Source organism: Dryobates pubescens, chromosome Z, assembly GCF_014839835.1.
Source record: "Dryobates pubescens isolate bDryPub1 chromosome Z, bDryPub1.pri, whole genome shotgun sequence".
NCBI lineage: Eukaryota > Metazoa > Chordata > Aves > Piciformes > Picidae > Dryobates > Dryobates pubescens.
This window is the reverse complement of record NC_071657.1, coordinates 41,858,129-41,881,221: the sequence shown is the minus strand read 5'-3', so window position 1 is coordinate 41,881,221 and position 23,093 is coordinate 41,858,129. Positions and strand designations below refer to the sequence as shown.

At 39.3% G+C, this 23,093-nt stretch overlaps 1 protein-coding gene across 1 annotated transcript in view; it reads right to left on the bottom strand.

The window, feature by feature from the left end:
- PAM (peptidylglycine alpha-amidating monooxygenase) overlaps window positions 1–23,093 on the bottom strand; it is an 88,601-nt gene that overhangs the window by 6,554 nt on the left and 58,954 nt on the right. The window contains exons 15-22 of the mRNA XM_054179011.1: window positions 17,126–17,255; window positions 6,454–6,570; window positions 5,932–6,004; window positions 5,189–5,402; window positions 4,392–4,592; window positions 2,436–2,554; window positions 1,519–1,618; window positions 143–196 (exon numbers count right to left, since the gene is read on the bottom strand). Coding sequence (XP_054034986.1) covers window positions 143–196; window positions 1,519–1,618; window positions 2,436–2,554; window positions 4,392–4,592; window positions 5,189–5,402; window positions 5,932–6,004; window positions 6,454–6,570; window positions 17,126–17,255 — 1,008 coding nt within the window. The remainder of the gene's footprint in view (window positions 1–142; window positions 197–1,518; window positions 1,619–2,435; window positions 2,555–4,391; window positions 4,593–5,188; window positions 5,403–5,931; window positions 6,005–6,453; window positions 6,571–17,125; window positions 17,256–23,093) is intronic.

Genomic DNA, 23,093 nt, shown 5'->3' with positions numbered 1-23,093 from the left:
GCCAGCTCATTTTTTCTGTATGAAATGATGGTGAAAAATAAAACAGTCCAACTAGTTAGCATTTTCTCTCCAAATTAGCAGAAAGAGTCCTAATCTATGTGAAAATACTGGTTCCTTCATTTCTATTAAGAATTAGACTAACCTTTTATTTCCTGTACCTCAATACCAGCCTTTTTAACTGACTGATGTTCCATTTCTGTAAAACAAAATTATTCTTCAGGACAACTAACATTTCACAAAAGCACTCAGTGACATTTTTCTGCTAGCTTTCTCAAATGTCCAGTACAAACCTACAGTAATCCCATCAGCATCTGAACTTCACAATGGGGAGTCAATGCAAACCATTCAATAGCCCTCACCAAGCCACAGGGAAAAAAAAAAAAGAGCTTGAATAATCAACTCATGCCACAAAGAGGTTTTATGGGCTATGTAAAGATTCAGGGAGTCCCTCAAAAATAAAACTGTTCATGATATTCAAAATCATGATGGATTAAAGGCTGGCTGAATCAGGACTCTTCAACTTACTTTTACTGCAGCAAAAGCTAAAGAGCAAATAGAACACATGGACTTTTCTCATCTAACCTGTAAATGATGAAAAATACTATTTTTTATCTCATTGAATAAAATCCAGAAGTATTCTTGTTCAGGTTACTATATATAGAAAAAGCCATATCCAGTTAATTGCCATTTATCTGGTCCAGTTTCCTGTTATTAGGAGCAGCTGATATGAGACACCCCAGAGGAAAGTCCATGAATTATAAACAAATATGGAATAACTAACTTCATCAGAAGTTCATTCACAACAGCAGAATCTGTCTGATTGAATAACACCCTGAAGCCAGAGGATTTATCTCTCTCATACAATTTTTTTAGTCCAATATGATGTAACAGTAGATTCTATTTTTTTCCTGTGAAATATCTAATCTCTCTGAATCCAACTAAATTGAAGCCTGAATAATCCCTGTCCCTTTCCCTTAAGTCAGGCTGCTTGCCTTGGGGGTTACTAGATTGGAACTGAGAAGTGTTTGCACTTCCATAGGACTTCAAATTATGCTAGATTAATCTTCTATTGATAAATACTCCCAATGAAAGCATTACAAATTTTAAGCTGACTTGTGTTTTTACTTCAGCTCTGAGAGTTTCTTATATGATAACCTCAAAAGAAACAGTTGACTTGTCAGCAAATGATACATTAAAATTACTAAAAACCTAAAGAGTCATGCTTTTGCTCAAGCAGGTACTGACATGACAAGGGATAGATCCATCATTAGGCAAATGCATTTTGATTCCTCCTGTGACAAATGAACTTGTGTTCAGAGACAGAGCATGCAGCAGCGCTGAAGAATGGTCATTTAATGAAAACTGAGCAGTAGCACACAACTTTCACAGGCAGAGCTTGTAATGTACTTGAGCATTTTCATTAAGCCACCAGGTTTTTGTCCAGTAGTACCAGGTAAGTTGTACTGATCTGAAGATAAAACATGTGAAGCTGCGATATTAAGCACATAAAGAACATACTTTCTGTGGATGCAAACTTCCACACTGCTCTGGCATGAACATCTCCAACGAATACTGTTTTATCTTCTGAAGCAACAACATCATGTGGCATCTCAAAACTCTGTGAAGATAAGCAGTCACAGATTACTCTTAAGTGTCTACACATTGACAAGGCCTTACGAAACCTTGAACTTGAGACTGGTCATATTCAGTCCTCAGACTGGAAAACACAGCAGCTGCTGGTGTGAATGCCTAAATCTTGGTTTCAAGCCCACATATTTACTTACTGTCAGAGACCATGCAACAGAGCAATTTGTTATACTCAGAAAAAAAAAAATCTAATATATTTTAAAACTGGACTGCAAATACCACTGTACATGTGTTACCCAAAACAATGTTACCCAAATGAATCTTAAGATTAATTCCTTAGTCTAAGAAAATCTATGGAAACTTTAAAAAAAACCAGCCAACACATAATTTTACTGTTCAATACTGTATGAAAAACATTTAACCTTAACTTCTACACTAATATTTAGTAAAGAAAGGTTGTAACCACACAACTGAATTACTTTTTCTGCTTACAAATATACTCTATGTTTTTACAAACTACTGGCATCTAAATATATGAACTATTTTGAGTTACTAATTCTTCTCTTAAATTACCTTTTTAAGAACTGCTTGACAGCAACAGAGTAAGCTTATCCTGATTGAAGGTATTATCAGCAGGAATCATCTTGAGGGTAGTATAATTTCAAATGTGTACCACATGTAGCAACTAAGAGCTGAAATTCTAGTGCCTTTACTAAGTTAATATTATAAAGAATTCCTTTTGAATACCTTACATCATAAACCATCTTATTTCCTGTAATATTTTTAATAAAATTGGAGAACTAGGTTGTTACCAGCATTCTCACCAGGCACTCTGTGCAATACTCTACCTTTCTATGTGGAATGAAAGTATCAATTATTTCTCCAGTAGAGAAGTTCATCACAAATCCTTGAACTGTTTCTGCCTCTCCAGGATAAGGCATTCCATTAATGGCCACGAGGAGACCACCTGTGACAACATTAAGTTTGCTTACCAAAGGCACACATAGCTAACTACAATGAAGATCAATTGTTAACAGTACATACAAAAAGAGACTGTCTGAGAGAAAGATGGACAGAAAGGTAACTGAGTAGGACACTAAATCACAAAAGGACAGTTAAGCAACATATAACAGGTGAATGTTTGGCATTTAAGAGATGCACAGTTTGTACAAGGGAGAAGAACAAACAAGACAGCATTTTGCCAATTAAGTTAAATGCAGAAAGAAAGTGAAATTTTTCAGAAAAATAATCTGAAGAATGCTTTGCTAAGGATGCTTGATCTGGTAACAAAGTTATTTAAATGCATTAAATGCAGAAAGTCAGTTAGGGAATCAGTACAAGAAGACAAAAAGTTGTGAAAGGGGGACTTAAGGGTGACATGCTGTAGCAGAGAAGCTCATTTTTAGTCATTTTATTTCTGTTGAACATGTTGGGGAGATTCTGACACTCAATTTTTCATATCAAAGAGGTCAGAGGAGCTAGCTCGGCTGGAAGCAGGTGGACAAAACATGCCAGACTAGTTGGAGGTTAATGATTTGGATGGCATTCACTCAACTTGAGAAGGAAGATAAATGTATAGTTACAGACCTCAGGACAAGCTGAGTAACCTAGCAAACACCCACGCTTTGACTCCATTCATGGTGACAAGACAAAACTTTTACAGAATGTCAGGCATCATCAGGAAGAGAATTAGGATTGCAGAGGACAGATTTGCCACTATGCAAAAACTTAGCATGCCTTCATCGTGAATATTGAGAGTTGGTTTACTCTCTGCATCTCAGGAAGGTGCTAATAAAAATGCTAGCACAGAAAGGCAACTACAGTAGTCAAGGGGCTGATGTAGTTAAATGGCAGATGGAGAGGCTAAGATGCAATGGGTTCTTTGGTTTGGAGGAGATGGCTGAGAGGCAACAGATATGGTGAGTATGGAATTTCCAAAATTCACCAATTCCCAAAATACTGAGACTGAGAAGTACTCTGTGAAACTAGGTCAGTTTTTTAAACTAAAAAAATAAAGTGGGTAGTAAACTTCTGGAGCTCATAACTGCAGAAGATCAAGAAGGCAGACGATACAAATCAGCTCACAATCAGGCTAGGAAAACTCACAGGCAATAGGTCTGTAGAAAGTCACTAGGAAGAAGAGGTAAAGGCCTTCTAACACTCTTAAAATGCTTGTGGACGCATGGGGACTAGGAAAGGTATAGACCAAAAATGTAGCCAGGCTTACACATTCTATTTAAGAATGCCTCTCTTGCTGCTGCTGTCAGAGACAGAGTTATAAGTATGAAGTACCAGTTACAGAGTCAGAAGCCTGACAAGCCAGAGTTCATTGTCCAGTTCGTTATGTTTACCGTCAGTATCATTATTAAAAATCTAAGCAATAGTCTTAATACAGTAATTGTTAACTACATTGCAATATTAAAACCCACAACTCTGTCAAAATGTTTGCTTTCAGATTATTTATGAAACTGAAAATTTTCTCGATAGTTTGGAACATCTTTATTTTGCTGACTTCAATGGAGCTTGAAAAAAGTATTTTAAAACATTACCAGATTATAGACTATGTGGTTACTAGAAAGACCATCTCCTTGTTGCTATTGCATTTAGAGAGTTACTTCTCAGAAGCACAGATTACAGGCAAGCTTCCCTCATCCTGCAAGTAGGAAACCAGGACAATTCTAAAATATTCCATTACATCAAATCTACTTCGAAATGGAATAAATATCTCACCTAAGGTAACATCACAGCAGCCTTTATGAAATAATACTGTGTACTGCCACATAGAAGAGGAAAGAAAGTATTACCTGGAACATAAGAAACTGCAAACAACTCTCTTCCAAATGATTTGTGCTTGATCTCTCTTATGAACTCCCCAGTTTCTAACCTGAAACACTGAATGCGGCCATTTTCCCTGTCTGCAACGCATAGCTGATGGAATTCAGGAATGAGGGCTAAGCTGTGAGGAATATGAAATTGTCCAGGTCTGGCTCTGCCTGAAAAAGTCTCTGCAAAACAAAATATCCATGTTTGGGTTAAAATATACAGAAATGGCAGTGTGGCACATAATGCAATACAACATCGTGTAAGAATAAAACAACTTGCTTTCTTCTCTTAGTTAGCTATGTAAACTGTGGTAGTCTTTTGTGTAGTCCTTGTAAATCCTAAATTTATGAATTCACCATTTCCTGGCAATATTTGGCATAGTTTAATGTCTGGTGCATAAATCTGAAATGTAATTATTCACAGAACTCAAAGTAGGTGGGATCATGGCATAAATCTTGCAGAATTGGTAAGGGCTTATACTATTTGATTAAATGTTCAATAATATAATGAAGGGTTTTTTTAAAGTCAGAACATTTTCTTTGTAAGATATGACATACCAATACTTCTACTGAAAGCATGCTAACAAATTTCATTTTTTTTTTGTTTTTAGTGAATATATAACTACTACAAGTAGCTGCATGAATAGAGAAAAGGCTGAAATACAGCTAGGGCCAGTAATAGAAATTTATAAATAAATGTAATAGTAACATCAGCGATCTCATGGTTTACAATGAGTCCACAGTAACAGCAGTATGTGTAAAGTACCAAGAGCTCTGACCTGTGCCTTCTCCCCACTGCATCAAGTACAATCCATTTGGAGAGAACTGAATGATTCGACTGTTACAGTAGCCATCAGAGACATAAATATTTCCAGTGATTGGATCTACAGCCACATCAGTTGGTTGACAGAAATGATTTCTGTCACTGCCTGGTTGCAAAGCCACTCCTAAGGTCAGTAATGGTTCTTTGTCATCTGCTCCCAGTTTGAAAACCTTTTTTTCCAGGCAATAGAAAAAAAAAGAAGAGGTTTCAAATTATGGAAGGTGAACTGTAAGAGGGAAGACTGCTTATGGAAAAGTATCTATTACTGTGTATAAAATAAATTCATATACTAGCCATAATGTTAAGATATTGACTATGACACCTATTACCAGTTTTTCAACAGTGTTGATTCTAGGAGATTTCTGCCCAACATATAAATTTCCTGTGATTACAGCAAACAAATTAATTTCATATTATGGCTTCAACTACATAGGAGAACTGATAAGGAATGATGGATCAAAAAAGTCTTTTCTTTTTCAGAAGAATAATTGTTTTAAAACAGAATATTATGTCTATGTAGCAAATTATTCAACACAACTATATTCCATGAAGGCCACAGGGCTCAATTTCTATAGGCATATTCTTAATATTTATCTTAACTGGTCTAGTTAAATAATTTATGCCAAATCTCTAGGAAAACAAAACCTTTTATTTCTGGCAAAACACTAAGGTCCTGCTGTTAAAGCTTCAAAAACATACCTGATGAAGAGCTACATCAGTAACCCAGTAGTTACCATTTTTATCTATACTCAAACCATGTGGTAAATAAAATCTGCAAGCAGAAATGTAGAAGAATCAGATTAAAAACATCTTTGGGGTAGAACAGCTCAGGTGTGAAAATTTCACTTTTTATCTACAGATCAACAAATGCTGTACATACTAGCTACCTGTAGTATTTAATGAAATAGCATCACAGAATAGACTTTGCTTAACAAAGAACATCTCAGCTCTTAAATTCAGTTGACCGCTGACAACACACAACACTCATGAGCTCTGCATTTCTGTTAATTTGTCTGGTAGATGAAATTGTACGAATTGCTAGAAAGCAGAGGAGATTACTTTCACTAATTGTTGATTTTGTAAATTATTTACTTATTAATTTAAATAAATTCTGAGGCTATGATCACATAATGTAGTATTCAACATATGTGAGGATTGGACTTTTTGGAGTAAAATATACAGAAATGTTAATTCTATTGCTAAAAGCAAAAGATAACTTACAGACTTTTGCCTGTGGAATGAAGCAGTTGTGCATTACTTGGATTCAGGACAAGGATTGTGTTCTGTTCAATTGGTCCAAGTCCTCTTTGCTGATAAACAAATTTGCTGTCAAAGGAACTACACAAGAATATTAGAATAGAAAGGCAGCATTAGTAAGTTCCACTGATCAACAATACATATGTATATTAACACTGAGTTTTGTAGTTTAATTCCAGTGCAGGGTTAGTGACTTTTACTCCCCCCATTAAAAAAGCCTTATTATATTACTGCATGATCATAGCGTTAGAGTGTTCATTGTCTGCCTTTCTTACCAAGGTTTTGACTTTCAAACTCAGGGAACACCAAACCAACAGAGCAACACTTAGGACAGTTCTAAAGTAAGACAGCAAAAAACCTTCTGTTTTTTGTTGTGTTTTGGTTTGTTTGTTTCTTCTTTGCTGTGGCAAATCAGAAATTTGAAATCAAACAGGGTAGCCTAAATAAAAACACAGCTAATCACCAGAGCATAACTGCCAGTTGTGAGGTAGCAGGTATATTTTGTTCTGCTTAAGGCAATGTGTGCATGTTTGCATGTCTTTTTTTTTTGTCCTTCCCCTGCCCCCCAATCCCATTCTTGTTTTAATCTATTTTAATAAAACAGAATGCAGCGTATAACTGTACACTAATCTTTTTTTCTTAGTAAAAATAGTTCAACTAGTTTGGATAGTATTGGAAGACCTTTCTTCCTTTGGTTAACATGTTTGCATACTGTCTACTCCAAAGAGTTCATTGTGTGAAACAAGGTAGAGCAAACAGCTGCAATAAATAGAACTGAGAGTAAGAGGTATATTTTAGAATACTGGAACCATGATCTAGGTAAGTGCAAATTTTTTTTTTTACTCTTTTCAAAAACTTTTTACTTAAAGTTATTTTTCTCAAATACAACTCAATATTTTCCTCAAGATTATTATTGTAAGATTCAGGTCTTAAGGTTCTTATCCTTCTCAAGAATGTGCTTGTGGAAGACTAGGATATGATGTGCTTTTCTCCTACCCCCACAATTTGATGCTCAATTTTCAGGGTACATGGAATATACTAATAAACAACATTCAAACATGTCACTACTGCAGACATTAAGAACCAGGATTAACTTTCCAGAAGACATTTACTAGGTATAAAATTACCATCTGCTTAACAAAGAATAAAATATGTAGTTGCCTGTACCCTACAGAGAAGTTGGCTATTATCCTAACCTGTTGAAATATAAATTCACCATTTAGTGAAGGTAAATAGAGTGAATTTTAGGACAAAATTTAATTATTAGTGTTAGAAAATGGTATTTGATTGTGGGTGAAAACTGTATGAATACAAGACATATTCCTCCATCCCACCTTTTAAAATGCCTTTTTAAAACCCATTTCATAGAATCATAGAATCATAGAATCAGTAAGGTTGGAAAAGACCTCAAAGATCATCAAGTCCAACCTGTCACCCAACACCTCATGACGACTAAACCATGGCACCAAGTGCCACATCCAAACCCCTCTTGAACACCTCCAGGGACAGTGACTCCACCACCTCCCCGGGCAGCACATTCCAATGGCTAAAAACTCTCTCTGAAGAACCTTCTCCTTACCACAAGCCTAAAACTCCGCTGGTGCAGCTTGAGACTGTGTCCCCTTGTTCAGCAGCTTATTGCCTGGGAGAAGAGACCAACCACCACCTGGCTACAACCTCCCTTCAGGGAGTTGTAGACAGCAATAAGGCCTCCCCTGAGCCTCCTCTTCTCCAGGCTAAACAATCCCAGCTCCCTCAGCCTCTCCTCACAGGGCTTGTGCTTGAGGCCACTCACCAGCCTCGTTGCCCTTCTCAGGGCACGTTCAAGAGTCTCAATGTCCTTCTTAAATTGAGGGGCCCAGAACTGGAGACAGGACTCAAGCTGTGGCATAACCAGTGCTGAGTACAGGGCAACAATGACTTCCCTGCTCCTGCTGGGCACACTATTCCCGATGCAGGCGAGGATGCCATTGGCCTTCTTTGCCACCTGGGCACACTGCTGCCTCATGTTCAGCCTACTATCAACCAGGACCCCCAGGTCCCTTTCTGTTTGGCTGCTCTCCAGCCACTCCAAACCCAGCCTGTAGCACTGCATGGGGTTGTTGTGACCCAAGTGTAGCACCCAGCACTTGGACTTGTTGAATGCCATACTCTTGGACTCTGCCTATCTGTCCAGCCTGTCAAGCATCTGGAGAGCCCTTTTACCCTCTAACAGATCAACACCTGCCCCAAGCTTGGTGTCATCTGCAAATTTACTGATGACTGACTCTATCTCCTCATCCAGATCATCAATAAAGATATTGAACATGATGGGCCTCAGAACTGATCCCTGAGGGACACCACTAGTGACTGGCTGCCAGCTGGATGTGGCACCATTCACCACTACTCTCTGGGCATGGCCCTCCAGCCAGCTCCTAACCCAGCACAGAGTGCTGCTGTCCAAGCCACAGACTGCCAGCTTGGTCAGGAGTTTGCTGTGGGGGACAGTGTCAAAGGCCTTGCTGAAGTCCAGGTAGACTACATCAACAGCCTTTGCATTTCATTTGTTAATCCCCAAACAAATCTGGCTACAATTGATACAACTTAGTAAAATAGAATATATTTAGTAGTCACAGAGAAGGTTATTAATAGTTATTAGAAGCGTATATTGTACAGTCCTAGCAGCCTCCTCTCTTTGCAACATTAAACATTTATAAGGCTAGAATTTTTAATGTGGAAAATAATGCTTCATTCATATACATCAGAAAAATCTATGGATGTATTTAAGTTTCTAGTCAGGCTACAATTACAAAATAATATTTAGTTACTGCCATTATGTGTGGTAACTATCTGTGACTATTTAATTTCTGATAGAAATCAATAAATCCTTTTCACAATGAAAGATTTCTTGGGTGACAGGTTGGACTTGGATGATCTTTGAGGTATCTTCCAACCTTTCTGTTTCTATGATTCTACGATTCCACACAAAGTGATATTTACTACTTATTAAAACTCTACTAAGTCACCCAAACATTGTGCCAGGATGCTTTATGGAGATACAGGGTACTGGCACACAATGGCCTAGTGAAGTGTATGTGTGTTATGAAAGTGTGGTTATTATATATATTTAATAGGAAGAAAAATTAATAAAAGTATCAGTAATTTTATTAATAAAAATATCCCATGGAAAATATTAATAAAACCTATTTACTGGTTCGAAATATTCAGTTGTGGATCAGATACCTCACCAGCAGGAACATGTAACAATTTAAACATTAGCAAAAATCCAGAAACAACAAACAGTAATTTAAACTGAAAAGGAAAAAAACCAAAAAACAGAGAAGAACATTGGCAACATGCCAGCTTTGCCCACAAGGTGGGGGGACTCTAGAATTCTATAGGGTGATGAATCTTTTAATAGATGCTTATAAAGTTTTGTAGATTACTCATTGCAAATCACTTTAGTCTAGTGCATTCAGTTACAACATTTATAATCCACAGATGATGGTACCATGCAGCACACGTGGGGATTTAAACAAAACCAAAATGGTGTCTGTGGTGAAGAGGTTATTAATTTATGGATTATGAAATATGAATTATGAAAATATTAGTTTTATTAATTATAGAATTATCAATAACCTATGAATCACCAACTTATATATGTGTTCTAGTGCACGTTCGTGAAATAGATTCCACAAATGGCTTAGTATTATGATTAGAACTTAACTGAACTAATTACAAATTATTTCTGTATTTATATACAAGAAGGGTGCAGTTCCGCCGCTTGGTCACTAGATGGCGACTCGGCGGAACTCGGGCGGCTTCTGATCGAGTTGAAGACAAAGCTTGGTCCTGGTCGGGGCCGGGCCGCAGGGTCAGGCTCGCACGGCAGGGCGGGACGACGATTGCTGGCAGGCTGACTTGGGGAACACAGTAGCAACGAAGCTGCAGGGCCAGCCCGTGGGGCTGGTAGGGCTGTTCCCGGGACGGAGTCGGCCCTCAGAGTCGACTCGCACAGCATGGCGGGGCGACGGTTGCCAGCAGATTCCCGGGGCTGAGGGATGCAGCCTTGGAGAGAGAATGTGGCTGCGTCAGGCGGCGGCTCCTCTCGTTTACTGAGCTTAAAGGAACAGCAGGACCCTCGAAGTGGTCCTGGGTTCAGGTGCAGTATAAGCACGAACGATGCTTTGGCTTGTCCTGAGATTTAACAGGGCTCAGAGCAGCACACGTGGCGCTCTTCTCTCCCACTATAGCAGGGCTAGGCAACTGTGCGGACTACCAGACTTGGTCAAGTCCTTTCTCCCCGGCAACTGGGCAGATCTTACCCTCGGGGGTTAATCCAGTCCTCCGGTGGCATGGTGCGGCTCTCCCGGTCGATACGACTGGCTGTGGTGACGCTGGCTCCTCAGCTCAGCGCAGCGTCCTCCTCTGTGGAAATAATCTTCCAACTGCGTCTAACGATGCGGAGGCTTTTAGTATGCGTGCATGTATGACAGAAGCTAGACAACGAGCTCAATGGCAGAGGCCGCTGCTCGAAGGGTTACACTCTCGAGCCAGCACAGAAACAAAGTGGAAGAGGAGGGCAACGGTATTACCAGCTGGGGTAATACTTACAGGGTCCCTCGAGGCTGGGTTTGACCAATGGGCACTCTCATAAACAACTAGCTTCAGCCTATGGGAAAGCATGAAGCTAGAATTCTCCCATATTTGGTGTTTGCACAAGCACAGCATGCGCTGGGTGCGTGCTGGCCTGGATAATGCCTTGGCTTTTGTCTTCCTCCTAAAGGAGGGGGAGCTTGCCCACATGCTGGGACGAGATTCAGTATCTGGGCATAATATGCCTTCACCACAGTGTCAAACAGGTGAAAGCTGCAGGAACACAGTTTCACTTTCTGTTGGATTCTGCAGCTTGTTGCTGAGGCATATATAGGGTTTATCTCTGAAGGCTTTATAGCCGAAAGCTTTGTAGAAAAGAAGTTGCTGCCAAGGCTTGCGGGGCTTGTCAGCTTTGTAGCTTTGCCTGTTTTGGAGAGGTTCTTCAGCTGCAATCTTTGCAGAGGTTCTTGTTGCTTCTTCCAATAAAACAAAACTGTCCCAGGGTCTTGGCTCCTCTGGGGTTCATCTCTCAGCCCAGCAAGACATCTGTTTGCTCCTGGGCTTTACAACGCTTTACAGTGAGGGGCCTTGCAGTCTTTCTGGGTAAACTGAACCACAGCCTGGATTCCAAATTGCAAGGCAAGCAAGGCTTGGCTTCTTGGGCTTGCAGGCTCGTTGCTTCTCCCAGATCTTAGACAAGACAAGGCAAGGCACTCACTCTTTGGGCTGGTATTTATAGATTTCCTGAGACAATGATGGCCAATGGCAACAAAGATTAAGACATAGAAACCTGATACTTTAACCTATAGAATCAGTTTTCTCTAAACGTGGACAAAGGCACAAACACCTGTCCCACTTGGACCCCAGGGCATGTTCAGACAAGCCTGGGCAATCTCCTGAAAAACAGACCTCCTGGCTCCTGCCCCATTGTCTGGTTTGGGGCATTTTTGAGGCTTTTGTCCCTTCAGGACAATGTGCTTGTTTGACCATGGTTCAGCATGTGTTGTTTTATTCTGTACCATTACCAACAGTAGTCTTGCACAAGTTCTCTTGGTTTTGAAATTTTTATTTAAAAATCTGTCTAATGCTTGTAAGGACTTGCTCTGAATATGGATGACCATAACTGTAGAACCAAATGGACAGACTGAACTAATGTTATTATTAATCAGCACAGCCTAACAGTCTAAGTGACAGTAGGTATTGTAGAAAAAAACCCAACAACACAGAAAACAAGATTACAGCTCTGGAGAACTGCCTATGTAGACAACTTATCAAAAATAATATTGACTTTGGTCCAGTGCTTGTCCAGACTATGAAGTATGCCCTGCTAACAACTACCCAGCTCTTTCAGGAACATGTTTTTAGTGTAGATAAAGAGGCCATATGGCATTGCATGCAAAGGAAGCCTAGTGAACTTCGAAACAAATTTGTGGGAGTGATCTTTCATGCATTTTCTTCCTGTCAAATTTCCTTTTCTAGGGGGAAGATTTGCATGCTACAGAATCATGGTCACTCTTCCCAATGTTTGAGACCAATTTCCCTGTCAGTCAGTATTCCTTTGTTTAAATTGTTAAATGAAGACATAAACATTGCTGACTATTGTTTAAAAAAAGGCAAGACCGGAAACAATCGAACAAAATAACTGAAGACCTTACTATTGTATGTTATATTGCTCTGCAGTATAGTTTCTTAACAAATTCTTCATTTTGGTATCAATGGACAACTAAAATATGCTGCGTATCACTACTTCTAATTTCAAATGCTAAGTAATTCCCCAACTATTTTTCTACTTTTCAGCTGGCCACTTCACACTAATAAAAATTATTGATAAATTTAATCTCCTTCTGGTGGTCTACACATGAAATTTAGACAAGCCACCTGATCTCATAACTCCTGAAGGCACAACCCTGAGCTCTATTCTTGACCAATACCTACGACTGTTGCAGTGTTGTGCTTGACCTAAATTATGCTGCCTAGATGGCTAAGAATGCATCATTATGTCTTCTACAAATTTCTTCACAAAGTGCAAAATAACTCCAAACTGATTAATTGCTTAGCAAGCTGAATAATTCTGGTTTTTTTCATTCTGAACAGCACATGCTACATGTAGCAAAGGCAATTCTGAAACTGAGGAGACATTTTGTAGAAGAACCTAACTTACTTAAAAAAAATTTTTTTAAAAAATGCACAGAACAAATGCTATAGCCACTGAAAAGCTGGTACCGGATTATAGGGCTTGCCATTGCATAAAATGCTTTTGCACATCCGTTAAATCACACTGAACTTGCCCTGTAAGCACAGCACAGATCATAGATTCATACAATGGTTTGGGTTGGAAGGGACCTTAACGATCATCTACTTACAGCCCTCCTGCCACAGGCATGGACACCTTCCACTAGACCATGTTGCTCAAGGCCTCATCCAGCCTGGCTTTGAACACCTCCATGGAGGGAGCCATCCATGACGTAACCCAGAGTTCCAGTGGCTCACCACTCTCATTGTAAAGAATTTCTTCCTAATATCCAGTCTAAATCTACCTTCTTCCAGCTTAAAGCTTCCCTCTTGTCCTATCACTGCAAACCATTGTAAAACATTTCCTTCCTGGCTTTCTTGTTGGTCCCCTTCAGGTACTGGCAGACTGCTCGAAGGTGTTCCTGGAGCCTCCTCTTCAGTCTGAACAGTCCCAGATCTTACAGCCTGTGCTCCAGCCCTCTGGTTGTATCTGTGGCCCTCCTCTGAATCTACACTAACAGTTCAATGTCCCTCTTATTCTGGGAGCACCAGAACTGGATGCAGTACTCCAGGTGGGGTCTCATGAGAGCAGAGTAGAGAGGGAGAATCCTGCTGGACATGCTTCTTTTGAGCCAGCACAGGGTACGGTTTATCCTTCTAGGCTACAAGCACACATTGCTGGCTCATGTTGAGTTTTTCATCAACTGGCACCCCTAAGTCCTTCTCTTCAAAACTGCTCTTGAGCCACTCACCCAGCCTGTATTTGTGCTCAGGACTGCCCCCACCCAGGTGTAGGACCTTGCACTTGGCCTTTTTGAACTTTTTGAGGTTGGCTTGGGCCCATCTCTCCAGTTTGTCAAAGTCTTTCTGGATGGCATCCCTTCCCTTCAGAATGATAACCACACAGATTGGTGTCATCCACAAACTTGCTGAGGGTGGAATCAGTTCCACTGCCCATATCACTGACAAAAATGTTACACAACACTGGATTCCTGGGGGATGCCACCTGTCACTGGTCTCCTTTTGGACACTGAGCCATAGAACACAACTCAGAGTGCAGCCATCCAGCCAATTCCTTATACAGCAAATGGTCCATCCCTCAAGTCAATTCTTTTCCAATTTGGTGACCAGCATGTCATGCAGGATGGTGTCAGATGCTTTACACAGTTCTAGGAAGATGACATCAGTTGCTCTTGCCTTACCCACTGATGCTGTAACTCCATCAACGAAAGCCACCAAATTTGTCAGGCATGATCTGTCCTTAGTCAAGCCATGTTGGTTACCACCAACTACGTTTTCTTCATTTTCTGTATGCCTTACCAGAGATGTCCAGAGAATCTGTTCCATGATCTTGGCAGGCAGAGGTGAGACTGACTGGCCTATACTTTCCAGGGTCTTCCTTTTTTACTTTTTTGAAGATGAGGTTTGTTTCCCCTTTTTCAGTCAGGGACTTCACTAGATTGCCATGAATTTTTGAATATGACAGACAGCGGTTTGGTAACTTCATCTGCCAGCTTCCTCAGGACCTGTGGGTGGATCTTTTTGGGAATCTGGACTGGCCTATCTTCAGGTTCTTTAGATGGTCTCAAACCTGATCTTCACTTATGGTGGGGTGGATTTTCCTTTTCCCACTCCCCACCTGTGTATTCTGGAGCTTAGGCAGTGCAGCTAGAGCATTTGCTGGTGAATATTGAAGCAAAGTAGTCACTGAGTACCTCAGCCTTCTCCATATCTGTCATGATCAAGTCTCCATTTTCCTTATGGAGAGGTCCCACATAGTTCCTCACCTTCTTAGGTTAGATATTCAGGAAAACTTCTGTAAAAAAAGGGTTATCAAGGACTGGAACAGGCTGGCCATGGAATTGGTTGAATCACCATCCCTGGATGTATTTAAAAGTCATCTAGATATGGTGCTCAAGGAGATGGTGTAGTTATGGCCCTGGCAGAGTTAGATAATGATCAGACCTGATAATCTGGAAGGTCTTCTCTGTGATAGTTTGTACTCACATCACAGGAAAGTTGACGCAAAAACTGTCTCTAGACATGGCTGATTCATATGCTCATTTGCAGTTTTAGGGAATACTAGTGGCCCTGTGTTTTGTTTAAAATATGCATGTTCTCCAAATACTGCCTGGTCTCAAATTCCAGTTTTGTGCTCTGAGTTGTGGGTATACATCAGCTGGCACTCAAATATACATATTTCAGAAGTACAAAATGAATACAACTGCAAGCCTGCTTTCTTCAATGATACGAAGAACAGCACTTATGTTCATGCGTAGGATGAATAATCCAAATCAATATCAGCTTTTACTTGAAGCCTTAATCATACAAGTGGTGACATGAGTCATCTTTTAAAATTTTATAGTCTGTATTTATACAGTCCAGCTGGAGAGATCACTGCTATAATGGACAAAACACAGATGACTGCCTTATCTGTTGTATTAAAGTATATAGCTAAAACCACGGCAAGCTTACTTTCATGAAAGTGTACTCTAACCATATTATTATAAGGTTGAGAAAGCTGCCCCCATTAATTTTCAGAAACTATGTTATCTTAGAATGAATTCACCAGGAGTTGAAAAAAACCCTACTGTTCTAAGTATATACATAGAAAACAAAAACAGAGAGAGAAGAAGGTCAAAAAGGCACATTTAAAAATGGTACTACAAAACATTCTGTTCCTGGCTAATACTAGTGCCTTTCAGTGTTCTGTTACAATCTCATGGATTTTTTTCCAAGTGCCCACCTAATCAGATGTGTTATTTGTCCAGAGAAGGACAACAAGGCTGGGGAGAGGCCTTGAGCACAAGCCCTACGAGGAGAGGCTGAGGGAGCTGTGATTGTTTAGCCTGGAGACGAGGAGGCTCAGAGAAGATCCTTATTGCTGTCTACAACTACCTGAAGGGTTGTTGTAGCCAGAAGAGAGCTGGTCTCTTCTCTCAAGCAACCAGCACCAGAACAAGAGGACACAGTCTCAACCTGCACATGGGGAAGTTTAGGCTCGAGGTGAGGAGAAAGTTCTTCACTGAGAGTTGTTCGCCATTGGAATGGGCTGCCCAGGGAGGTGGTGGAGTCACCATCCCTGGAGGTGTTCAAGAGGGGATTGGACGTGGCACTTGGTGCTGTGGTTTAGTCATGGGGTCTGTGGTGACAGGTTGGACTTGGTGATCTTTGAGGTCTCTTACAACCTTGGTGATTCTGTGATTCTATTTTAAATCTCCAAGACACAAAGATGCTACACAAATGAGGACACAAACTGTTATTTGGAATCTTATGTTCTTAAAATAATAGAAACACTAGAAAAATGGTCATTCTGAAGTTTGCACTCTTGTTCTCGGTGACACTAAATATAGTATATTTTATCAAATTAGTAGAATGAAGACTGGTTTAGAGAGCAACTTGCAATAACCTGGTTTCGTTCAGTGGGCATAAACAAAAAAAAAAAAAGAGTGATGATACTCTGGAACTAGCTTTGCATGTCTTAAAACCTAGGTGTAAATAGTAGCATGCCATAATAAAAAATCCTTCTCCCAGGCCAATTTGTCCTGCTGAAAAAAACATGGAAAAGCAGAGATAACTAAATCTCCTTGAATATCATACTAACACGTTCATACAGTTTAAGGGCCTAATGTACTATATTCTTGTTCTCTGGAAACATTATTATGGTCTAAAGATGAAGCAAGCCCATCATCTTGAAATACCAGTTCTATTAGAAGTCTCTCAAAGGCACTTTCGGACAAAGAATTAAATGAAAAAAACAACTGCAGTCTGTCTTTTCTGGAGAAGACATACAAATAACACTCACCACTGTGGCAGAGTATCTACTTACTTTTCATCCCAAACGTGATCACCTCTGTGGAAGATAACTAGGTTATTTTCAGTATCCAGCGCCAACCCAGAAACTTGGCCTAATATGAGGTCTAAGCCAGGCCACTCCAGAACCTCTTCTATGTGAAAATCTGATGAAAGAGAAAAACAAACAAGAGACATAAATTTATGTAGCTTATCTATTAAAAAAACTCCATGGTTAACTGGCATTTGGTATAGACTGTTGGGACATTTTCCTACATGCAGTATTTCCAGTAATGCATTGCACTTTAATTTGAAACATAGTTTCATTAAAGCATGCACAAGCACTGACATCCTGCTACATACAGCATGACAGAAACTTAAAAACTGATGTATTCCATTATTTCCCCCTCCTTATAAGGATACAAACACAAACTTTTTTTAGGAGATCTGTGAATACTTTGCACATTGAAAGACTGCTGAAATGTATAACTAATGTCCTAAATAAGCAGGCAAATTTAAGTATTTACGTTTTTTTTGCAAAAAATGCAAAATCAAGACTATGAATCACTAAAACAGCTACAGATCAGAAGTGGCTGATCCATGACTTTTTTTTTTTAAAGTTTTTTAAGACTAAGAAAATAAAAACAAGGAAGCTAGATAAACAGGAACAAGAAGCAAATAAAACATTAGTTCAGTGAACTTTGCCTATGACATTTCTTATGGCAAACACATGCATTAGTTCTGGGTAGTGGTATTATCCTAATCCAAATACTATAGGCATGAATAGGAAATAGATGTCTAAATCTGAATGAGATAAAAGGGTAACATTACCATTGTTGATGCTGTAACACATTGTTTTTAAGAAAAATAGATAGTTTTTGAATAATGTAAATCTGATTTTCACACTAAACAGCAAAGGATTCAGTAAGCAAACTAAAAAGTCAGATCCTTCTTGTGTTTGTCTTAGAAACTCCCCAATTAAGGGACACAAATTTGGATTTCACTTAAAGTTAAAAATACAGAAATGTTTATTTTGATGTCTGTTTTATATAAAAATAGACTTACAGTGATTAAAGGCATGAACAAAATTTCAAAAGTTACAGAGCACTAGCTACAAGGATTAGTTTTTGCCAAACATAGACTGCTTAAATGCTATTTGGAAGAGGTTGGTCTGGGCTGCTCTGGCTTCTATTGAGACATTTGGACAATACTGTCCAAATTTTAAAAAATCTTAAAATGCCTTCTACATGTTAGGAAATCCATCACTCTTTCCTTTCAGAAATTAATTTGTTCAGCATAATTCAGGTATTCCTAATGCAGACTTTCTATATAGGTACGTATACCCAAATTGAAGGTGAATAGAAAATAATTTCTTTGCAGTTATGTGAAACTGGAGCTGTCTCACTATAATTCAATGTGTACAATAGCATCATGCTGTGCTTTGCAGTTCTTTCAGTTTACTCAAAGTTTGTGTGTTTTCCTGAGATCTTAAACTGAGGTACCATCTAGGCAGATGAAATATGTATCCCCATTCACAAAGCACCAGGGCATCAGTGCTTTGAAACAAGGCAGACAACAGACCTTAACACACAGCAACAAAAGAGTTTTAGAGGCTTCAGATACAATTGAACTTTTAACTGAAAGGAGAACTGAAAAGGGAAACAATGCCCCAAATCTTCAGGTCACCTGTGCAACCCATCTGCTCCAATAAACATCCGCACCCCACACCCCTGCTTCCCATTTCACTTGCAAGACATAGTCTCAGGAGTAACTGTAAGGATGTAATGGAGGGAAAAACATTTGCTGCGAACTATAAAATCACTGCTGAAAACCTACCACAGGCTAGGAGATACTTAACCTTTGTAGTTTGTACATAGAGCAGGCACCAGAGAACCTTTTTAGGCTAAGACACAAGCCTAAGACAATCAGCAGCTGCAGTGAATCCTAGACAGCAATCAGAAAATTCTAAAATAAGAAACTATGCTGTAGCAATTTTAACTGAACAAAAGCTCAAAGCTAAAGGAAAAAAATTGGCTGGTGCCCCATCACTAGTGGTGTCACCCAGGGTTCAGTACTGGGGCCTGTCCTCTTCTTCAACATCTTTATTAATGATCTGGATGAGGATTGAGTGCACCCTCAGGAAGTTTGCAGGTGACACCAAGCTGGCTCTGCCAATCTGCTGGAAGGTAGGGAAGGTTTGTAATGGGATCTGGATAGGTCAGATCGATGTGGCAAGCCTAACTGTATGACGTTCAACAAGGCCAAGTGCCAGGTCCTCCACCTGGGTCACAACAACCCCATGGTAAGCCACAGACTTGGGGATGTGTGGTTGGGAAGATGCGACTTGGAGAGGGACCTGCAGGTATTGGCTGATAGTCAATTGAACATGTGTCAGCAGTGCACCCATGTGGCCAAGAAAGCAAGTGGCATCCTGGCGTGTACTAGAAACACTGTGGCCAGCAGGAACAGGAAGGTGATCATCCCCCTGTACTCAGCACTGGTGAGGCCAGACCTTGAGCACTGCATACAGTTCTGAGCCCCTCACTACAGGAAGGATATTGAAGTGATGGAGTGTGTCCAGAGAAGGACAGTGAGGCTTGTGACAGCCTGGAACACATGACATATGAGCAGTATCTGAGGGAGCCAGGGTTGTTCAGTCTAGAGAAGAGGTGGCTGATGGGTAACCTTATTCTCTAGAACTACCTGAAGGCAGGTTGGATCAAGGAGGGGGCCAGCCTCTTCTTGAGGACAAGCAACAGGACTAGAGCAAACGGTTACAAGCTGCACCAGGGGAGGTTTAGCCTGGATATTAGGAAGTATTTTTTCACTGAAAGGGATATGAAATGCTGGAATGGTCTGTCTGGGGCAGTGGTGGAGTCACCATCCCTGGAGGTGTTAAAGCAGGTGTGGACCTGGTGCTTAGGGACATGGTGCTTAGGTACATGGTCTAGTTTTGACACTTTGGTGCTGGGTTGAGGCTTGGATTGGGTGACCTTTGAGGTCTCTTCCAAGCAGATATATTCTGTGATTCAGTGAATAGCCATTAAAAAAACCTTACACATATTCATAGTTCTGTACCATTCAGTTGGTCACAGAAAGTTCAGTAATTTACATGTGCATGGATGTAAGGATTTTGAAAGGAACAAATGGCTGGCAATTCAGGGTTTATTTCTTCATTTGCTCATCCCATCTCAGTTTTAAATTAACTTGCATAAAATTCATGTACATTTAATGTTACCGTGCCACTCAGCCTCTAAGCCTTTTCCAAAAAGCTACAAAAATAAAAAAGCTAAACACAAAAAGCCCTCATTTTGGCCTCGTTAAATTCAGTCTCTCAAAAGGTGACCAACATTTTAAAAAATGTCCTTAATAAACTTAGATTTCACTTATCTAAGGCTGTTAATTCTCTACAAACTAATTGGTCCATGCTTACAGATGAAGTTAAAGCAAATTACTTTTCTCTATTAAAGTGATTTACAACTTAAACCAACCAGAAAATCTACCAGTTTTGAGATTTTTAAACTAAATACCAGATCCTCTGCCTTGGAATTTGGACTAATTCCTTTCATTGATAAGCCTATATAGAATTACATAAATGTAGAACATGCAAATGAGCCTCTAATCTCTCTCTATGCTAAAGAAAAAAAGCCTTATTTATTGGGGAAAAAATTCAGTTTACTATGCAGAAATCCTTCAAAGCTCTTGCCTATTTTTAACTTCACAAATTTTAGTCTGTTGCATTTACTACCTGGCACCAAAGCAGTCATTTAAATCTGGACAAATGTTAAGTAAGTAATGCACAAAAGGAGTTTTAAAAATTGGAAAACTACAGTTTGCCTTATTTAGGAGGAGTAATTGTGCTGGCTGTAGTAATGCTGAACATCTTGCCTGATTACTGACTAGGCTCAGGGTAACAAGGCAGTGCAGGAAAAGCAGTATAGTTGTAACACTTGTAATAACCTTACTTAATGTATTGGTCACTTGCTATTTCAAGCTAGTTACATGTTAAAAAACTGTAATATTTACAAGACTAAAAATATTAAACTATTTTATTTTTCATACTTTTTAAACAGTTAAATGAAATTAACAGTAACTACAGTCTTAAGACATATTGATACTTTTTTAAAGTCAGTATAATAAAGAATCTTATGAAGGACATACACTTTTTTATTAAATCAAGAGAAGTTAAAACACTTTATGTTCCATTTCTTCACCTGAAGATGAAAATTCTGTTATGGAAGGTTTTGTTCTCCTACTCTGTATACATTTCCCAAAACAGAAACTAAATGTGTTTAAATATTTTATTGTTATAAAGGTTCTTTTGCCAAATGCGAAGCTGAAATGCTTTTGCAGTTCAGAATTTCTGTAGCTAGCAGAATCACAAATGTTGAAAACAACCTAACCCACAGTGTGCTCTTGTGGCCAACAAGGCTGATGGTATCCTGGCATGCATTACTAAAAGCATGACCAGCAGGTCAAGGGATGTTCCCATCTCTCTTTGCTCTGCCCTGGTAAGGTGACTTCTGAAGTACTGTGTCTGGTTCTGACCAGCATCTGTCTTCAAGGAAAGCCTGAGAGACCTGGGGCTCTTTAGCCTGGTGAAGACTGAGAGAGTATCCTATCAATGCATGTAAACATCTAAAAGGCAGGTGTCAATAGGATGGGTCCGGGCTGCTTTAGGTGAAGGGGCTGAACTAGATGATTGCAGGAGGTCCCTTCCAACCCCTAACATGCTGGGATTCTGTGACAAGGCTAATTAGGATAATTTCAGTTTTCCTTCTTGCTATGACTCGGAACTGCATCATATGAGAGTCCATTTATTAATTAGTATTTGACTAATAAATTCCCTTAAAATTAATATGCAGCTACTGAAGTAGCTGACCAAATGCTTTCTGTAGTTAGAATTCATGTGATACGGTGTGCCAACTAAACCTTTTATTTGGTTCACTGACACTCACTCCTCTGGATGACTTAAAACAGAAAGGAAATTTCTTTTTTCACCTCTGTATACCACATGGTACTAGTCTGAATTGAACAAACTTTTTGCAGAAATGATGTACACGTTACTCTTCCAAGTGTTTAACTGAGGTGTCACTTATGGAATTGTTTATTACTTACACTTACATCAGGCACACTGCAACATCTCACCTGGGTTTTTTGCCTCTATGCCAATAATCTGACAGATTCTCATTTAACTGACTAGCATAACACAACACTGGAAAGTCCTCATTTTTCTTTTTTTTTTTTTTTTTTAAACACAAACCCAAATTTTGCTGAATCTGAATACTGTGAGAGAATACCATGTAAGTGAAGATATTTTGAATGGAAATAAAACTCAAATAGATTATGAATGACATATGCATGTGTACAAGAGTACTTGGAAAAATCAAGCCAGCTGCTTGCAACATAAATGCAAGCATGTGCTGCTACAGCTTATGCATACAGATGACTTTCATGCAGACATACCAGTTTCTTTCATGAGATACTCATCACATGCTGCATTTAACTGGCTTTCCACATTAGCAAATAAGACTAAGCACAATCAATATCACAGAGACCAAAATACAAGTAAAACAAACACAACACTTTCAGGGTTTCTGCTGTCATAGAAACCTGAAGGGAATGAATTATAATTCTAATATAATACAAGAGCCTGTGAAAGAATGTTCAGATAGCCATGCCCAATTTGAAATAAATATACAGAAAATTTCAGTTCTAGAATTTTTTTTTAGGATGAACCTGAATGAGAGAATAAATGTCTGACAGGATTACAACAATAAATCTTGTAAAATCCTGTACCTGAAAAACCAAGGTACTCAGAAAACTCATAACATGCACTGATTATGTCAGTGACCATTTTATAGTAGTTACTTGTATTAAGGAAATTCTTCACTTCCCATCATTACTGCATCTTGTGTTTACTTTTTTTAGCATAATCGATATCACGTAATTAATGGAAAGTCTTGAAAATAGAAAAATTCTCCATGTTCCAAGAATGTACTAAT